Source organism: Salmo salar, chromosome 22 (genome assembly GCF_965601325.2).
Source record: "Salmo salar chromosome 22, fSalSal1, whole genome shotgun sequence".
NCBI classification, from domain to species: domain Eukaryota; kingdom Metazoa; phylum Chordata; class Actinopteri; order Salmoniformes; family Salmonidae; genus Salmo; species Salmo salar.
The window spans coordinates 65182733-65199096 of NC_138312.1; the positions used below are offsets into that span (position 1 = coordinate 65182733).

Sequence of the window (16364 nt, forward strand, 5' to 3'; positions counted from 1 at the left end):
TTCTAAAACTGTTTGAATGATGTCTGTAAGTATAACAACTCATATGGCAGTCAAAAACCTGAGAAAAAATCCAACCAGGAAGTGGTTTATAGTTTTTCAAGACTGGGCCTATTCGGTATACAGTGACTAAGGGTTCATTGTGCACTTCCTAAGGCTTCCACTAGATGTCAACAGTCTTTAGAAAGTTGTTTCAGGCTTCTATGGTGAACAGAGGGCGAACAAAGGAAGTTGGAAGTTGTTGACTCAGGAAAGGACATGGCCTCAATTGCGCGAGTTCACGTGAGAGGTAGCTGTGTTCCATTACATTTTTGAAGACATTTGAATCGTCCAGTTGGAATATTATTGAACCTTTTATGTTAAAAAGGTCCTAAAGATTGATGCTATACATCGTTTGACATGTTTCTACGAACGTAAATAGAACTTTTTTTGACTTTGTCGTGAAATTTTCGGCGCGCTTCCTACATTTGGAGTAGCTTACTGAACGAGCTAACAAAGAGGACATAAATGATGGACTTTATCAAAACAAAACAACATTTATTGTGGACCTGGGATTCCTAGGAGTGCATTCTGATGGAGATCATCAAAGGTAAGTGAATATTTATAATGCTATTTATGATTTTATATGACTCCAAAATGGCGGGTATCTGTATTGCCTGCTGTTGTTTTCTGAGCGCAGTACTCAAGAGGTCATAGGATTTCCCAATGGTGTTCTATGGGAATCCCTATTTATAAGGAACCTGGTTGCAGTTCCTATGGCTTCCACTAGATGTCAGCAGTCTAGAAATTGGTCGATGTTTTTCTTTTGAGAAATGAAGAAGTTGGGCTATTCATTCCATGTGTCACTCTGAAGGGCCCTACTATTTTGGTGCGAGTTAACAGGAAAGCGCTCCGTGTTATTTTTCTTCGGTATTGGAAACAGATTATCCCGTCTTAAATTTGATCGATTATTTACATTTTAGGATACCTGAGGTTGGATTAGGAGCGTTGTTTGGAGCAAGTTTACAGGTAACTTATTAGATACTTTGTAGTCATGTTGGGCGAGTTGGAACAGGTGTTTTTCTGAATCAAACGCGCCAAATAAATGGGCATTTTGGGGATATAAAGAAGGAATTTATCGAACAAAACGACCATTCATTGTATCACTGAGACATTTGGGATTGCAAAAAGAAGATCGTCAAAGGTAAGGCATTTATTATATCGTTATTTCTGACTTTTGTGTCGCACCTGCCTGGTTGAAAAATAATTTTCATGTGTTTGTATGCGGGGCGGTGGTCCTCAGATAATCGCATGGTCTGCTTTCGCCGTAAAGCCTTTTTGAAATCTGACACAGCGGCTGGATTAACAAGAAGTTAAGCTTTATTTTGATGTATTGCACTCATATTTTTGTGAATGTTGAATATTGATATTCCTGTAGTTAAAATTTGGCGCGCTGCCATTTCACTGGATGTTGGCAAATCGATCCCGCTGAAGGGATTGGCGCGTGAAGGGATCACTAACAGGTTAACTGACCTGCCTAGATAAATACATTAGAAGTCTTGGGCTGTAGAGGTGGAAGACAGAGAGGTGGGCCTTCCATTGAAAGTGAATTCTTGTCATATTTCTCTTCAGGTTCATAGGCCTTTTATCTGTCTGTTTGGTATTCAGACGGACCAGAGGGGAGCTGAGTAAACATTGAGTGGAGAGTTTGACCCTCTGCCTCATATATGAGAGGATATCTGCCTTCTACTGCTCATGATGTCTCAGATTCATATCTCAGGAGACTGGCTGGGCTGGGCTTGGAGACTGGCTGGGCTGGGCTTGGAGACTGGCTGGGCTGGGCTTGGAGACTGGCTGGGCTGGGCTTGGAGAGCTGGCTGGGCTGGGCTTGGAGACTGGCTGGGCTGGGCTTGGAGACTGGCTGGGCTGGGCTTGGAGACTGGCTGGGCTGGCCTGTGCCGGGAGATTGAGGGTCCGGTCCGGGAGAGAGGAGAGGGGCTGGTTTACTTTCTGAAAATTGGGTCAGGCTGTATGAGTGAAACTAGGTTACAGTGTGAATGACTTCAACCTGTGACAGCCCAGATGGCCACACATGGGCAGTGGTGTTTTTATTTTTACCCTACAGTTGACCCACTTTTGTAGAAAAATCCATTGAAAGAATAGGAAGCGTTACTTTTTTCACTGCAACTGGCCATCAGAATTGACCCACCTGTTTTTTTTTACCACTGCATCTCTGCACACAGGGTGGGGGAAGTTGTTTTACTAGTTTGGATAGAATAAAGACAGAAGGAATGTTACTCTTATCAGCAGTCAGAGAAAGTGTACTGGTATGTGTTGGAATGTATTATGTCCAGAGTGATAAAGCCTAATGTCTCTCTGTTGTAAGCTCACTGCAGGGAGAGTGGATGGGCTGGTTTGCATCCTGTAAACGGGGTCAGTGTGTGTATATGAATGAGCAACTGTATTTCAATGTTATTGACTATTACCTGTGACAGCCAAGGTAGTGCTCAGGAACCCAGTGGTGTTGCCTCTGACTTCACATAGCTGACCAGTAGGTTGTAACCAACCTGACATGGCCAACTAACATGGCTGTTCACATCCCTACCCCTCTACGGTAACATGGCTGTTCACATCCCTACCCCTCTACGGTAACATGGCTGTTCACATCCCTACCCCTCTACGGTAACATGGCTGTTCACATCCCTACCCCTCTACGGTAACATGGCTGTTCACATCCCTACCCCTCTACGGTAACATGGCTGTTCACATCCCTACCCCTCTACGGTAACATGGCTGTTCACATCCCTACCCCTCTACGGTAACATGGCTGTTCACATCCCTACCCCTCTACGGTAACATGGCTGTTCACATCCCTACCCCTCTACGGTAACATGGCTGTTCACATCCCTACCCCTCTACGGTAACATGGCTGTTCACATCCCTACCCCTCTACGGTAACATGGCTGTTCACATCCCTACCCCTCTACGGTAACATGGCTGTTCACATCCCTACCCCTCTACGGTAACATGGCTGTTCACATCCCTACCCCTCTACGGTAACATGGCTGTTCACATCCCTACCCCTCTACGGTAACATGGCTGTTCACATCCCTACCCCTCTACGGTAACATGGCTGTTCACATCCCTACCCCTCTACGGTAACATGGCTGTTCACATCCCTACCCCTCTACGGTAACATGGCTGTTCACATCCCTACCCCTCTACGGTAACATGGCTGTTCACATCCCTACCCCTCTACGGTAACATGGCTGTTCACATCCCTACCCCTCTACGGTAACATGGCTGTTCACATCCCTACCCCTCTACGGTAACATGGCTGTTCACATCCCTACCCCTCTACGGTAACATGGCTGTTCACATCCCTACCCCTCTACGGTAACATGGCTGTTCACATCCCTACCCCTCTACGGTAACATGGCTGTTCACATCCCTACCCCTCTACGGTAACATGGCTGTTCACATCCCTACCCCTCTACGGTAACATGGCTGTTCACATCCCTACCCCTCTACGGTAACATGGCTGTTCACATCCCTACCCCTCTACGGTAACATGGCTGTTCACATCCCTACCCCTCTACGGTAACATGGCTGTTTTTGTTACCTGTAACTTGCCTCTAGAACTTACCTTTAACTGATGTTTGAAGAGAGAGAGTTAGTGGGAGGAACATGAACAAAGTTCCTTCTCAGCTCTATTCCCAACACGGCTGACGGGCTGGCTGGCTGACGGGCTGGCTGGCTGACGGGCTGGCTGGCTGACGGGCTGGCTGGCTGACGGGCTGGCTGGCTGACGGGCTGGCTGGGGGGCTGGCTCGCTGGGGGGCTGGCTGAAGGGCTGGGGGGCTGACGGGCTGGCTGGGGGGCTGACGGGCTGGCTGAAGGGCTGGCTGGCTCTCTGGCGGGCTGGCTGGCTGAAGGGCTGGCTGGGGGGCTGGCTGGCTCTCTGGCGGGCTGGCTGGCTGGCTGGGGGGCTGGCTGAAGGGCTGGGGGGCTGACAGGCTGGCTGGGGGGCTGATGGGCTGGCTGAAGGGCTGGCGGGCTGGCTGAAGGGCTGGCTGGGGGGCTGGCTGGGGGGCTGACGGGCTGGCTGGGGGGCTGGGGGGCTGATGGGCTGGCTGAAGGGCTAGGGGGCTGGGGGGGCTGATCGCCTGCTACTATCACTGCTTTTTTCCCCCCCCCTGCTTTCCCCTCTCTGTTGTCAGGTCTGTTTTGTAGCTCTCTGTCCTCAGTGTCTTGTTGTTTTTGAAATGGATCATAAGGTTCCTGCTATAAGCAGCCTACACACACACACACACACACACACACACACACACACACACACACACACACTAGGCCTGATAATTGCCCAGGACTTCACAATATATCACGACACGTAGGTGCCGATATGATGCGTATTATGATTATTCTATATGTATTGCGATTAGGGTTGCACATTCTGGGGAATATTCAGAGGTGGGAACTTTCCGGGGGATGGGAATTAACGGGAATATATGCAAATTAATACTATTTAAATGTAGCTATTTGTTGCGTTGGATATATTTACCATATCATATGGAGAAAGAAACATAAACCTTTTACCTTATCATAAGTAGACATAATTGCAAATGATTAAATCCTTAATTGCAAATGATTTAAAAAACAATTTAGTTATTAATTGAACTTAAAATGAGTTGACTCTTCACATGGGATGATTTCACTGAACAACAACAGAAAGGGAATATTGAATGATCCCCAATGATCCATCGCATCTCCCAAAAATGTTTTCAACATCATCTGTAAAATTTTAGTCTAGAAACTAAAGCTTTGGTTGTCTTCCTCTCAGGCTTCCATGTCTTCTCCCTGGACCTCCTCAATGTCCACCTCTTGAACATCAGACTCTGAGGTCTCATCTTCACTGTCACTTTCCAACCTTGTTGAGGATGGCACGTTGTAGGCTCTAAAAGCCTCAAATTTGCCCGGATGGCCACCAACTTTTCAATCCTTTTTTTGGTCAGCCTGTTGCGTGCTTTGGTGTGTGTGTGTGTTCCCAAGCAAGGACCAGTTGCGCTCTGAGGTGGCTGATGTTGGTGGGATTTGGAGGAGGATGATGGAGACAACAGGGGAAAGAGCCTCAGATCCACAAAGTCCCTTTCACCAGGTGGCTGATGAGATATGTTGGCACGACTGCCATATCTCCATCCCAAAGCCCTTGCTTGGAAGTGTACTTCACCAGACTGCCATATTGCATCTCCATCCAAAGCCCTTGCTTGGAAGTGTACTTCACCAGACTGCCATATTGCATCTCCATCTCCATCCCAAAGCCCTTGCTTGGAAGTGTACTTCGCCAGGCTGCCAAGAACCTTGCCCTCATCCAGGCCAAGGTGGCGAGACACGGTAGTGACGACACCATAGGCCTTGTTGATCTCTGCACCAGACAGGATGCTCTTGCCAACATACTTGGGGTCCAACATGTACGCTGCGGCGTGTATGGGCTTCAGGCAGAAGTCTTCATGCTTTTTGATGTATTTCAGATCTGCAGTTTCCTCTGCTTGGAGCAACAGTGAAGTGGGCATGGCAGTATGGATTTCTTCTCTTACATCTGCAAGCAGAGTCTGAACATCAGACAGGATGGCATTGTCTCCCTCAATCTGTGCAATTGCTATAGGTTTCATGCTGCTTACCACTCTCTCCCAAAATACATCATCCAGGAGGATTCTCTTGATGGGGCTGTCCATATCGGCAGACTGTGATACGGCCATTTCTTGGAGAGACTCCTTCCCCTCCAGGAGACTGTCAAACATGATGACAACACCACCCCAACGGGTGTTGCTGGGCAGCTTCAATGTGGTGCTCTTATTCTTCTCACGTTTATTTTATTTATTTAACCAGGAGTTAAGGCAATAAATAGGCCATAGTGGCGAAATAAGTACAATTTAGCAATTAAACACTGGAGTGATGCATGTGCAGAAGATGAATGTGCAAGTAGAGATACTGGGGTGCAAAGGAGAAAAAATTTATAACAATATGGGGATGAGGTAGTTGGATGGGCTATTTACAGATGGGCTATTTACAGATGGGCTATGTACAGGTGCAATGATCGGTAAGCTGCTCTGATAGCTGATGCTTAAAGTTAGTGAGGGAGATATGAGTCTCCAGCTTCAGTGATTTTTGCATTTCGTTCCAGTCATTGGCAGCAGAGAACTGGAAGGAAAGGCAGAGTTGGCTTTGGGGATGACCAGTGAAATATACCTGCTGGAGCGCGTGCTACGGGTGGGTGCTGCTATAGTGACCAGTTAGCTGAGATGAGGTGGGGCTTTACCTTGCAAAGACTTATAGATGACTTGGAGCCAGTGGGTTTGGCGACGAGTATGAAGTGAGGGCCAGCCAACGAGAGAATACAGGTCGCAGTGGTGGGTAGTATATGGGGCTTTGGTGACAAAATGGATGGCACTGTGATCGACTGCATCCAATTTGTTCAGAAGAGTGTTGGAGGCTATTTTGTAAATGACATCGTCGAGGATCGGTAGGATAGTCAGTTTTACGAGGGTATGTTTGGCAGCATGAGTGAAGGATGCTTTGTTGTGAAATAGGAAGCCGATTCTAGATTTAATTTTGGATTAGAGATGTTTAATGTGAGTCTGGAAGGAGCGTTTACAGTCTAACCAGACACCCAGGTATTTAGTTGTACACATATTCTAAGTCAGAACCGTCCAGAGAAGTGATGCTGGACGGGCGGGCAGGTGTGGGCAGCGATCGGTTGAATAGCATGCATTTACTTTTACTTGCATTTAAGAGCAGTTGGAGGCCACGGAAGGAGAGTTTTATGGCATTGAAGCTCATCTGGAGGTTAGTTAACACAGTGTCCAAAGAAGGGCCAGAAGTATACAGAATGGTGTCATCTGCGTAGAGGTGGATCAGAGAAGCAGCAAGAGCGACATCATTGATATATACAGAGAAAAGAGTCGGCCCGAGAATTGAACCTTGTGGCACCCCCATAGACTGCCAGAGGTCCGGACAACAGGCCCTCCGATTTTACACACTGAACTCTAAGTAGTAGTTGGTGAACCAGACGAGGCAATCATTTGAGAAACCAAGGCTGTAGAGTCTGCCAATAAGAATGCAATGATTGATAGAGTTGAATGTGTTGGCCAGGTCGACGAATACGGCTGCACAGTAATGTCTCTTATCGATGATGGTTATGATATTGTTTAGGACCTTGAGCGTGGCTGAGGTGCACCCATGACCAGCTCTGGAACCAGATTGCATAGTGGAGAAGGTACGGTGGGATTTGAAATGGTCGGTAATCTGTTTGTTAACTTGGCTTTCGAAGACCTTAGAAAGGCAGGGTAGGATAGATATAGGTCTGTAGCAGTTTGGGTCTAGAGTGTCTCCCCCTTTGAAGAGAGGGATGACCGCGGCAGCATTCCAATTGAACTTGATGATCCTTCACATACCTAACCATTTCCTTTGCTTTCTTGTAGAGTGTATCCATTGTTTTCAGTGCCATGATGTCCTTGAGGAGCAGATTCAATGTATGAGCAGCACAGCCAATGGGTGTGATGTGAGGGTAGGACTCCTCCACTTTAGGCCAAGCAGCCTTCATGTTCACAGCATTGTCTGTCCCCAGTGCAAATACCTTCTGTGGTCCAAGGTCATTGATGACTGCCTTCAGCTCATCTGCAGTGTAGAGACCGGTGTGTCTGTTGTCCCTTGTTTCTGTGCTCTTGTAGAATACTGGTTGAGGGGTGGAGATGATGTAGTTAATTATTCCTTTCCCACGAACATTCGACCACCCATCAGAGATGATTGCAATGCAGTCTGCTTTCTCTATGATTTCTTTGACCTTCACTTGAACTCTGTTGAACTCTGCATCCAGTAAATGAGTAGATAAAGCATGTCTGGTTGGAGAGGTGTATGCTGGGCGAAGAACATTCAGAAATCTCTTCCAATACTCATTGCCTGTGAGCATCAGAGGTGAACCAGTTGCATACACAGCTCGAGCAAGACATTCATCAGCATTTCTCTGACCACATTCCTTCATTGAGGCAAAAACACTTCTGATTCCAGGAGGACCGTGAGCTGTTGATATCGATAAGGTGTCTGATTCATCATTTTCACCTCCAATAGAAGTAGAGGGACTTTAGTCAGAGGTTGCTTGTTGTGAGAGCTGAGGGAACTTTATGCACTTGGCCAGATGATTCTGCATCTTTGTTACATTCTTCACATATGATTTGGCACAGTATTTGCAAATGTACACCGCTTTTCCTTCTACATTAGCTGCAGTGAACTGTCTCTACACATCAGATAGTGCCCGTGGCATTTTCCTGTAAAGATTAGAAATAATGTGTAAAAAAACAACAAATACAATTCCATGTACAGATGCTATTTATCAGTTAGATTAACCTCTCTGGGGTCGGCGGGACGAAATCGTCCCACCTACGTAACAGCCAGTGGAATCCTGTGGCGCGATATTCAAATACCTTAGAAATGCTATTACTTCAATTTCTCAAACATATGACTATTTTACAGCATTTTAAAGACAAGACTCTCGTTAATCTAACCACACTGTCCGATTTCAAAAAGGCTTTACAACGAAAGCAAAACATTAGATTATGTCAGCAGAGTACCCAGCCAGAAATAATCAGACACCCATTTTTCAAGCTAGCATATAATGTCACAAACCCAAACCACAGCTAAATGCAGCACTAACCTTTGATCTTCATCAGATGACACTCCTAGGACATTATGTTATACAATACATGCATGTTTTGTTCAATCAAGTTCATATTTATATCAAAAACCAGCTTTTTACATTAGCATGTGACGTTCAGAACTAGCATTTCCACCGAACACTTCCGGTGAATTTACTAAATTACTCACGATAAACGTTCACAAAAAACATAACAATTATTTAAAGAATTATATATACAGAACTCCTTTATGCAATCGCAGTGTCCGATTTTAAAATAGCTTTTCGGTGAAAGCACATTTTGCAATATTCTGAGTAGATGGCTCCATCACGGGCTAGCTATTTTGACACCCACCAAGTTTGGTACTCACCAAACTCAGATTTACTATAAGAAAAATTGGATTACCTTTGCTGTTCTTCGTCAGAATGCACTCCCAGGACTTGTACTTCAATAACAAATGTTGGTTTGGTTCCAAATAGCGGCGTTTTGTTGTGCGTTCAAGACACTATCCGAAGGGTGACGCGCCCGGCGCGTTTCGTGACAAAAAAATTCTAAATATTCCATTACTACTGTACTTCGAAGCATGTCAAACGCTGTTTAAAATCAATATTTTTTTTTTCTCTCGTAAAAAAGCGATAATATTCCGATCGGGAGTCGTTTTCATTCAAAGACTGAAAATGAAAACATGGAGTCGTCTCGTGCACGCGCGCCAGTCTCATTGTTCTCAGATCGACCACTTACCAAATGCGCTACTGTTTTTCAGCCAGTAACTGCAGAGTCATGATTCAACGTTCTGGCGCCTTCTGAGAGCCTATGGGAGCCGTAGAAAATGTCACGTTACAGCAGAGATCCCCTGTTTTGGATAGAGATGATCAAGAAATGGTCAGAGAGCGCTTCCTGTTTGGAATCTTCTCAGGTTTTGGCCTGCCAAATGAGTTCTATTATACTCGGACACCATTCAAACAGTTTTAGAAACTTTGGAGTGTTTTCTATCCAAAGCTAATAATTATATGCATATTCTAGTTACTGGGCAGGAGTAATAATCAGATTAAATCGGGTATGTTTTTTTATCCGGCCGTGAAAATACTGCCCCCTATCCATAACAAGTTAACAAAAAATAATGTATGTCATATAAAATATATTCACCCCACCCAGTATTGTAATCAAAACTTACCAGAAAGCATGTAGTCCTTGGCTCAGACAGTGTAGTAGCGTGGGCTCAATAGCATCTCATTAGTGTGCAAGATCTTGAGAATCAGCTGTTCATGTGATGGAAGAATGCACATTGAATTGGGGATAGTTTTACCAAAATATGCCACAAGACCTAGAATTGCCTTGTGTATCCCACAAAAGAACGTCACTGTTATAAGCTAACGTGTTTTTGGATTAATTTAAGCCAAATTCCCGGGCTTAACTTCCCATGGAAAATCTCAGGAAATATTCTGAAAATGTACTGGAAAGTTTCTGACCCTTTGCAACCCTAATTGCGATACAATACTGTGATTTTTTTTATTTTTATTGCGATTCGATTTTCCAAAGATATTGCTCACGATATGTATGCTGCAGAGGGACGAGAAAGCCATCAGAAAACAACAAGTTTTGATCAGTCTTGTTAATACAAAATGGCTCCCTATTTAAACGAAGATGGAGAACCAAACTATGAAGGAAAAAATACTGTTTTGGTGCAGGTACAGCCAACTAGCGCAAAAACAACATTGCAGTATTGTCAATACGATATCTTTAAAAAAATGTATATTCGGATGTGTAACTCAGGTTTTTTTTGTTGCTTGGAGATGTTCAGACTGATGTTCCCGCTGGTTCTGACACTATATAACAGCTCTCAAATTCACACCAGCTGCTCTCTCTGGATTGGAAATGCAACGCGTCTGCGCTAAGATGAACCATACCAGTCCCTCAGCTGTCATAATGAATTGTGTATGTATACATCTTTCTATCTGCCAGGTAATTTTAAACCTGCAGCAGTGTGTAGTTATGGAGCACATCCAGGGAGCCTGGAAGACCCTGAGTAACGGATTGGGCCTGAAGGACTCAGGGTTTGATGACTCCTGCATGTCTCCCACCATCATGAAGGGATTCCCCTACCAGAGACGGTCCTCAGACGACGGCAAGATGGCAGACCCTAAAACCAGCAGCACCATTAGAGTGTTCCTGCCCAACAAACAGTGCACTGTGGTACGTACCCTAACCCTTGACCTGTAACTCTGACCTTAACCCTGCCCAACAAACAGCGTACCGTGTTAAGGACCCTAACCCTTAACCCTGCCCAACAAACAGCGCACCGTGTTAAGGACCCTAACCCTTAACCCTGCCCAACAAACAGCGCACCGTGGTAAGAACCCTAACTAACAGCGCACCAGGGTTAAGAACCCTAACCCTTGACCCCTAACTAATAAACAGCGTACCGTGGTATTAACATATATTTTCTTAAGGTATTGATATAGTGCTCCAGATTCTCTGGAGAATCTGAGGAAATTCTACAGACCTGAAAATAACCCGGGGTGTATTCATCAGTCGCACACCTGCAACGGAAACACTTTATTCTAGGAATGAAATGGTAGCAAACAGAGCAAAAGAAAGGGGGAGGGACCTATCTGAATTTGTCCAATAGAAACTCATTTTCGTAGGATTTTTTTTTTCCATTTGGCGTAAGCTGTTTCCGTTGCAAATAGTTTTTGCAAATTTTTTTTTGCAACCATCTGTGACTAATGAATACACCCCAGGTGAATGCCTGTCCAGGTTTGACTCTACAGAGTGTTGTCTGTCTGTTCTGCTCCCCAGGTGAACGCGAGGCCAGGTATGACCCTCCATAACTGTCTGATTAAAGCTATGAAGGTACGAGGCCTCCAGCCAGAGTGCTGTGCTGTGTTCAGGCTACACTCTGCACAGAGGTATGTAACATTTTATTTATCCACACACCCTCAGATTTCAAAAGATTCTGTCTCATAGCATGATATTTTTGTGTTTAATGTCTAAAACAATCTTTGCCAGCAATGACCTTGAACATGTACAGTTGAAGTCAGAAGTTTACATACACTTAGGTTGGAGGTTAACTTGTTTTTCAACCACTCCACAAGTTTCTTGTTAACAAATTATAGTTTTGGCAAGTCAGTTGTGTCGTGCACAAAGTAATGTCCTAAGTCATTTTTCCAAAAATTGTTTACAGACAGATTATTTCACTTATAATTCACTGTATTGCAATTCCAGTGGGTCAGAAGTTTACATACACTAAGTTGACTGTGCCTTTAAACAGCTTGGAAAATTCCAGAAAATGATGTCATGGCTTTAGAAGCTTCTGATAGGCTAATTGACATCATTTGAGTCAATTGGGGGTGTACCTGTGGATGTATTTCAAGGCCTACCTTCAAACTCAGTGCCTCTTTGCTTGACATCATGGGGAAATCAAAAGAAATCAGCCAAGACCTCAGAAAAACAATTGTAGACCTCCACAAGTCTGGTTCATCCTTGGGAGCAATTTCCAAATGCCTGAAGGTACCACATTCATCTGTAGAAACAATAGTACGCAAGTATAAACACCATGGGACCACGCAGCCGTCATACCGCTCAGGAAGGAGACACTTTCTGTCTCCTAGAGATGAACGTACTTTGGGCTGAAAAGTGCAAATCAATCCCAGAACAACAGCAAAGGACCTTGTGAAGATGCTGGAGGAAACGGGTACAAAAGTATCTATAGCCACAGTAAAACGAGTCCTATATCAACATAACCTGAAAGGCCACTAAGCAAGGAAGAAGCTACTGCTCCAAAATCGCCATAAAAAATATAACTGTTTGGCCATAATGACAATTGTTATGTTTGGAGGAAAAAGGGGGAGGCTTGCAAGCCAAAGAGCACCATCCCAACCGTGAAGCACGGGGGTGGCAGCATCATGTTGTGGGGGTGCTTTGCTGCAGGAGGGACTGGTGCACTTTACAAAATAGATGGCTTCATGAGGAAGGGAAATTATGGGGATATATTGAAGCAACATCTCAAGACAGTCAGGAAATTAAAGCTTGGTCGCAAATGAGTCTGTCAAATGGACAATGACCCCAAGCATACTTCCAAAGTTGTGGCAAAATGGCTTAAGGACAACAAAGTCAAGGTATTGGAGTGGCCATCACAAAGCCCTGACCTCAATCCTATAGAAAATGTGTCGGCAGAACTGAAAGTGTGCGAGCAAGGAGGTCTACAAACCTGACTCAGTTACACCAGCTCTGTCAGGAGGAATGGGCCAAAATTCACCCAACTTATTGTGGGAAGCTTGTGGAAGGATATCTGACACATTTGACCCAAGTTTAACAGTTTAAAGGCAATGCTACCAAATACTAATTGAGTGCATATAAACTTCTGACCCACAGGGAATGTGATGAAAGAAATAAAAGCTGAAAGAAATAATTCTCCTATTATTTTGACATTTGACATTCTTAAAATAAAGTGGTGATCCTATCTGACCTATAACGGGAATTTTGAATGGGATTATAAATCAGGAGTTGTGAAACACCTTAGCCAAATACATTTAAACTTAGTTTATGTAAACTTCTGACTTCAACTGTTTGTACCCTGCATCTCCTCTGTGTCTCTCCTGCAGCAGGAAGTCCAGGATGGACTGGAACACGGACGCTACCTCGCTGATAGGGGAGGAGCTACTGGTGGACGTTCTAGACCACGTCCCTCTGACAACACACAACTTTGTGAGTTCAGTTCCCCTGCTGCTGTGGGTTCACTCTGTCTGCATTCCAAATGGCAACATAGGGCTCTGGTCAGAACTAGTGCACTAGATAGACACATAGGGTTCTGGTTAGAAGTAGTGCACTACATAGGCATATAGGTCACAGTTGTAAATGAGAACTGGTTCTCAACTAGCTTACCTGGTTAAATAAAAATACGGCTGTAGTGCACTATATACAGTACCAGTCAAAAGTTTGGACAAACCTACTCATTCAAGGGTTTTGCTTTATTTTATTGTATTTTCTACATTGTATAATAGTGAAGACAAATTATGAAATAACACATGCAATCATGTAGTAACCAAAAAAGTATTTTATATTTGAGATTCTTCAAAGTAGCCACCCTTTGCCTTGAGAGCTTTGCACACTCTTGGCATTCTCTCAACCAGCTCATGAGGAATTTTATTCCAATTGTCTTGAAGGAGTTCCCACGTATGCTGAGCACTTGTTGGCTGCTGTTCCTTCACTCTGCGGTCCAACTCATCCCAAATCATCTCAATTGGCTTGAGTTTGGGTGATTGTGGAGGTCAGGTCACCTGATGCAGCACTCCGTCACTCTCCTTGGTCAAATAACCCTTACACAGCCTTGAGGTGTGTTGGGTCCTTGTCCTGTTGAAAAACAAATGATGGAATGGCATATTGCTGCAAAATGCTGTGGTAGCCATGCTGGTTAAAACCTGTTAAGGACAGACGTTCCGCTAGCGGAACCCCTAGCCAACAGCCAATGGCATCGCACGGCGCGAAATACAAAACCAACTAAAATGCCACAATTCAATTTTCTCAATCAACTATTTTACACCATTTTGAAGACAAGACTCTCGTTAATCTAACCACATTGTCCGATTTCAAAAAGGCTTTACAGCGAAAGCAAAACCTTAGTATATGTCAGAGTACCCTGCCAAAAATAATCACAGCCATTTTCAAAGCAAGCATATATGTCACAAAAACCAAAACCACAGCTATATGCAGCACTAACCTTTGATCTTCATCAGATGACACTCCTAGGACATTATGTTACACAATACATGCATGTTTTGTTCAATCAAGTTCATATTTATATCAAAAACAGCTTTTTACATTCGCATGTGATGTTCAGAACTAGCAAACTTCCGGTGAATTTGCTTAATTACTCACGATTTAATGTTCACAAAATACATATTTTAACAATTATAGATACAGAACTCTTTTATGCAATCGCGGTGTCAGATTTTAAAATAGCTTTTCGGCGAAAGCACATTTTGCAATATTCTGAGTAGATAGCCCGGCCATCATGGCTAGCTAATTTGACACCCACCAAGTTTGGCCCTCACCAAACTCAGATTTACTATTAGAAAAATTTGATTACCTTTGCTTTTCTTCATCAGAATGCACTCCCAGGACTTGTACTTCAATAACAAATGTTGGTTTGGTTCCAAATAATCCATAGTTGTATTGAAATAGCTCCGTTTTGTTCGTGCGTTGAGGTCACTATCCGAAAGGTAACGCTCATTTCGTGAAAATATTCCATTACCGTACTTCGAAGCATGTCAAACGCTGTTTAAAATCAATTTTTATGCTATTTTTCTCGTAAAATAGCGATAATATTCCAACCGGGCAACGTTGTATTCATTCAAAGGCTGAAAGAAAAAAATGGACAAGTCTCGTGACCGCATCTCCAGTCTCACTGTCCCCAGGCTGACCACTACAGCAGCAGAGTTTGTAACTTTGCCCAGAGACTGCAGACACCCCATTACACTTTCTGGTGCCTTGTGAGAGTCAATGGAAGCCTTAGAAAATATCACGTTACAGCACAGATGCTGTATTTTCGATAGATGCTACAGAAGGACAATAAATTGTCAGACAGGGCACTTCCTGTATGGAATCTTCTCAGGTTTTGGCCTGCCATATGAGTTCTGTTATACTCAGACACCATTCAAACAGTTTTAGAAACTTTAGTGTTTTCTATCCAAATCTACTAATTATATGCATATTCTAGTTTCTGGGCAGGAGTAGTAACCAGATTAAATTGGTACTTTTTTTATCCGACTGTGAAAATACTGCCCCCTATCCCAAACAGGTTAAGTGTGCTTTGAATTCTAAGTAAATCACGACAGTAGCACCATCAAACTACCTCCTCCATGCTTCACGGTTGGAACTACACATGCAGAGATCATCCGTTCACCTACTCTGCATCTCACAAAGACATGGCGGTTGGAACCAAAAATCACAAATTTGGACTCATCAGACCAAAGGACAGATTTCCACCGATCTAATATCCATTACTAGTGTTTCTTGGCCCAAGCAAGTCTCTTATTGGTGTCCTTTTAGCAGTGGTTTCTTGCAGCAGTTCAACCATGAAGGACTGATTCACACAGTCTCCTCTGAACAGTTGATGTTGAGATGTGTCTGTTACTTGAACTCTGTGAAGCATTTATTTGGGCTGCAATTTCTGAGGCTGGTAACTCTAATGAACTTATCCTCTGCAGCAGAGGTAACTCTGGGTCTTCCTTTCCTGTGGCGGTCCTCACGAGAGCCCGTTTCATCGTAGCGCTTGATGGTTTTTGCGACTGCACTTGAAGAAACTTTCAAAGTTCTTGAAATTTTCCAGATTGACAGAGCTTCATGTCTTAAAGTAATGATGGACTGTTGTTTGTCTTTGCTTATTTGAGCTGTTCTTGCCATAATGTGGACTTGGTCTTTTACCAAATAGGACGATCTTCTGTATACCTCCCCTACCTTGTCACAACACTGATTGGCTCAAAAAGTAGAAAAACTCCCCAAATGAACTTTTAACAAGGATCACCTGTTAATTGAAATGCTTTCCAGGTGACTACCTCATGAAGCTGGTTGAGAGAATGCCAAGAGTGTGCAAAGCTGTTATCAAGGCAAAGGGTGGCTACTTTGAAGAATCTCAAATATAAAATATATTTTGATTTGTATAACACTTTTTTTTTTTTGGTTACTGCATGATTCCATATG

The 16364-nt window shown here is 43.9% G+C and overlaps 1 protein-coding gene across 2 annotated transcripts in view; it reads left to right on the forward strand.

Annotated features, from left to right (window-relative positions):
* Positions 1-16364, forward strand: part of raf1b (Raf-1 proto-oncogene, serine/threonine kinase b) — a 68444-nt gene that overhangs the window by 2082 nt on the left and 49998 nt on the right. The window contains exons 2-4 of one of the 2 annotated variants that reach the window (XM_045704992.2): positions 10626-10856; positions 11463-11572; positions 13271-13370. In XM_045704992.2, coding sequence (XP_045560948.1) covers positions 10656-10856; positions 11463-11572; positions 13271-13370 — 411 coding nt within the window. In that variant the 5' untranslated portion in view covers positions 10626-10655. 2 annotated transcript variants of the gene reach the window in all.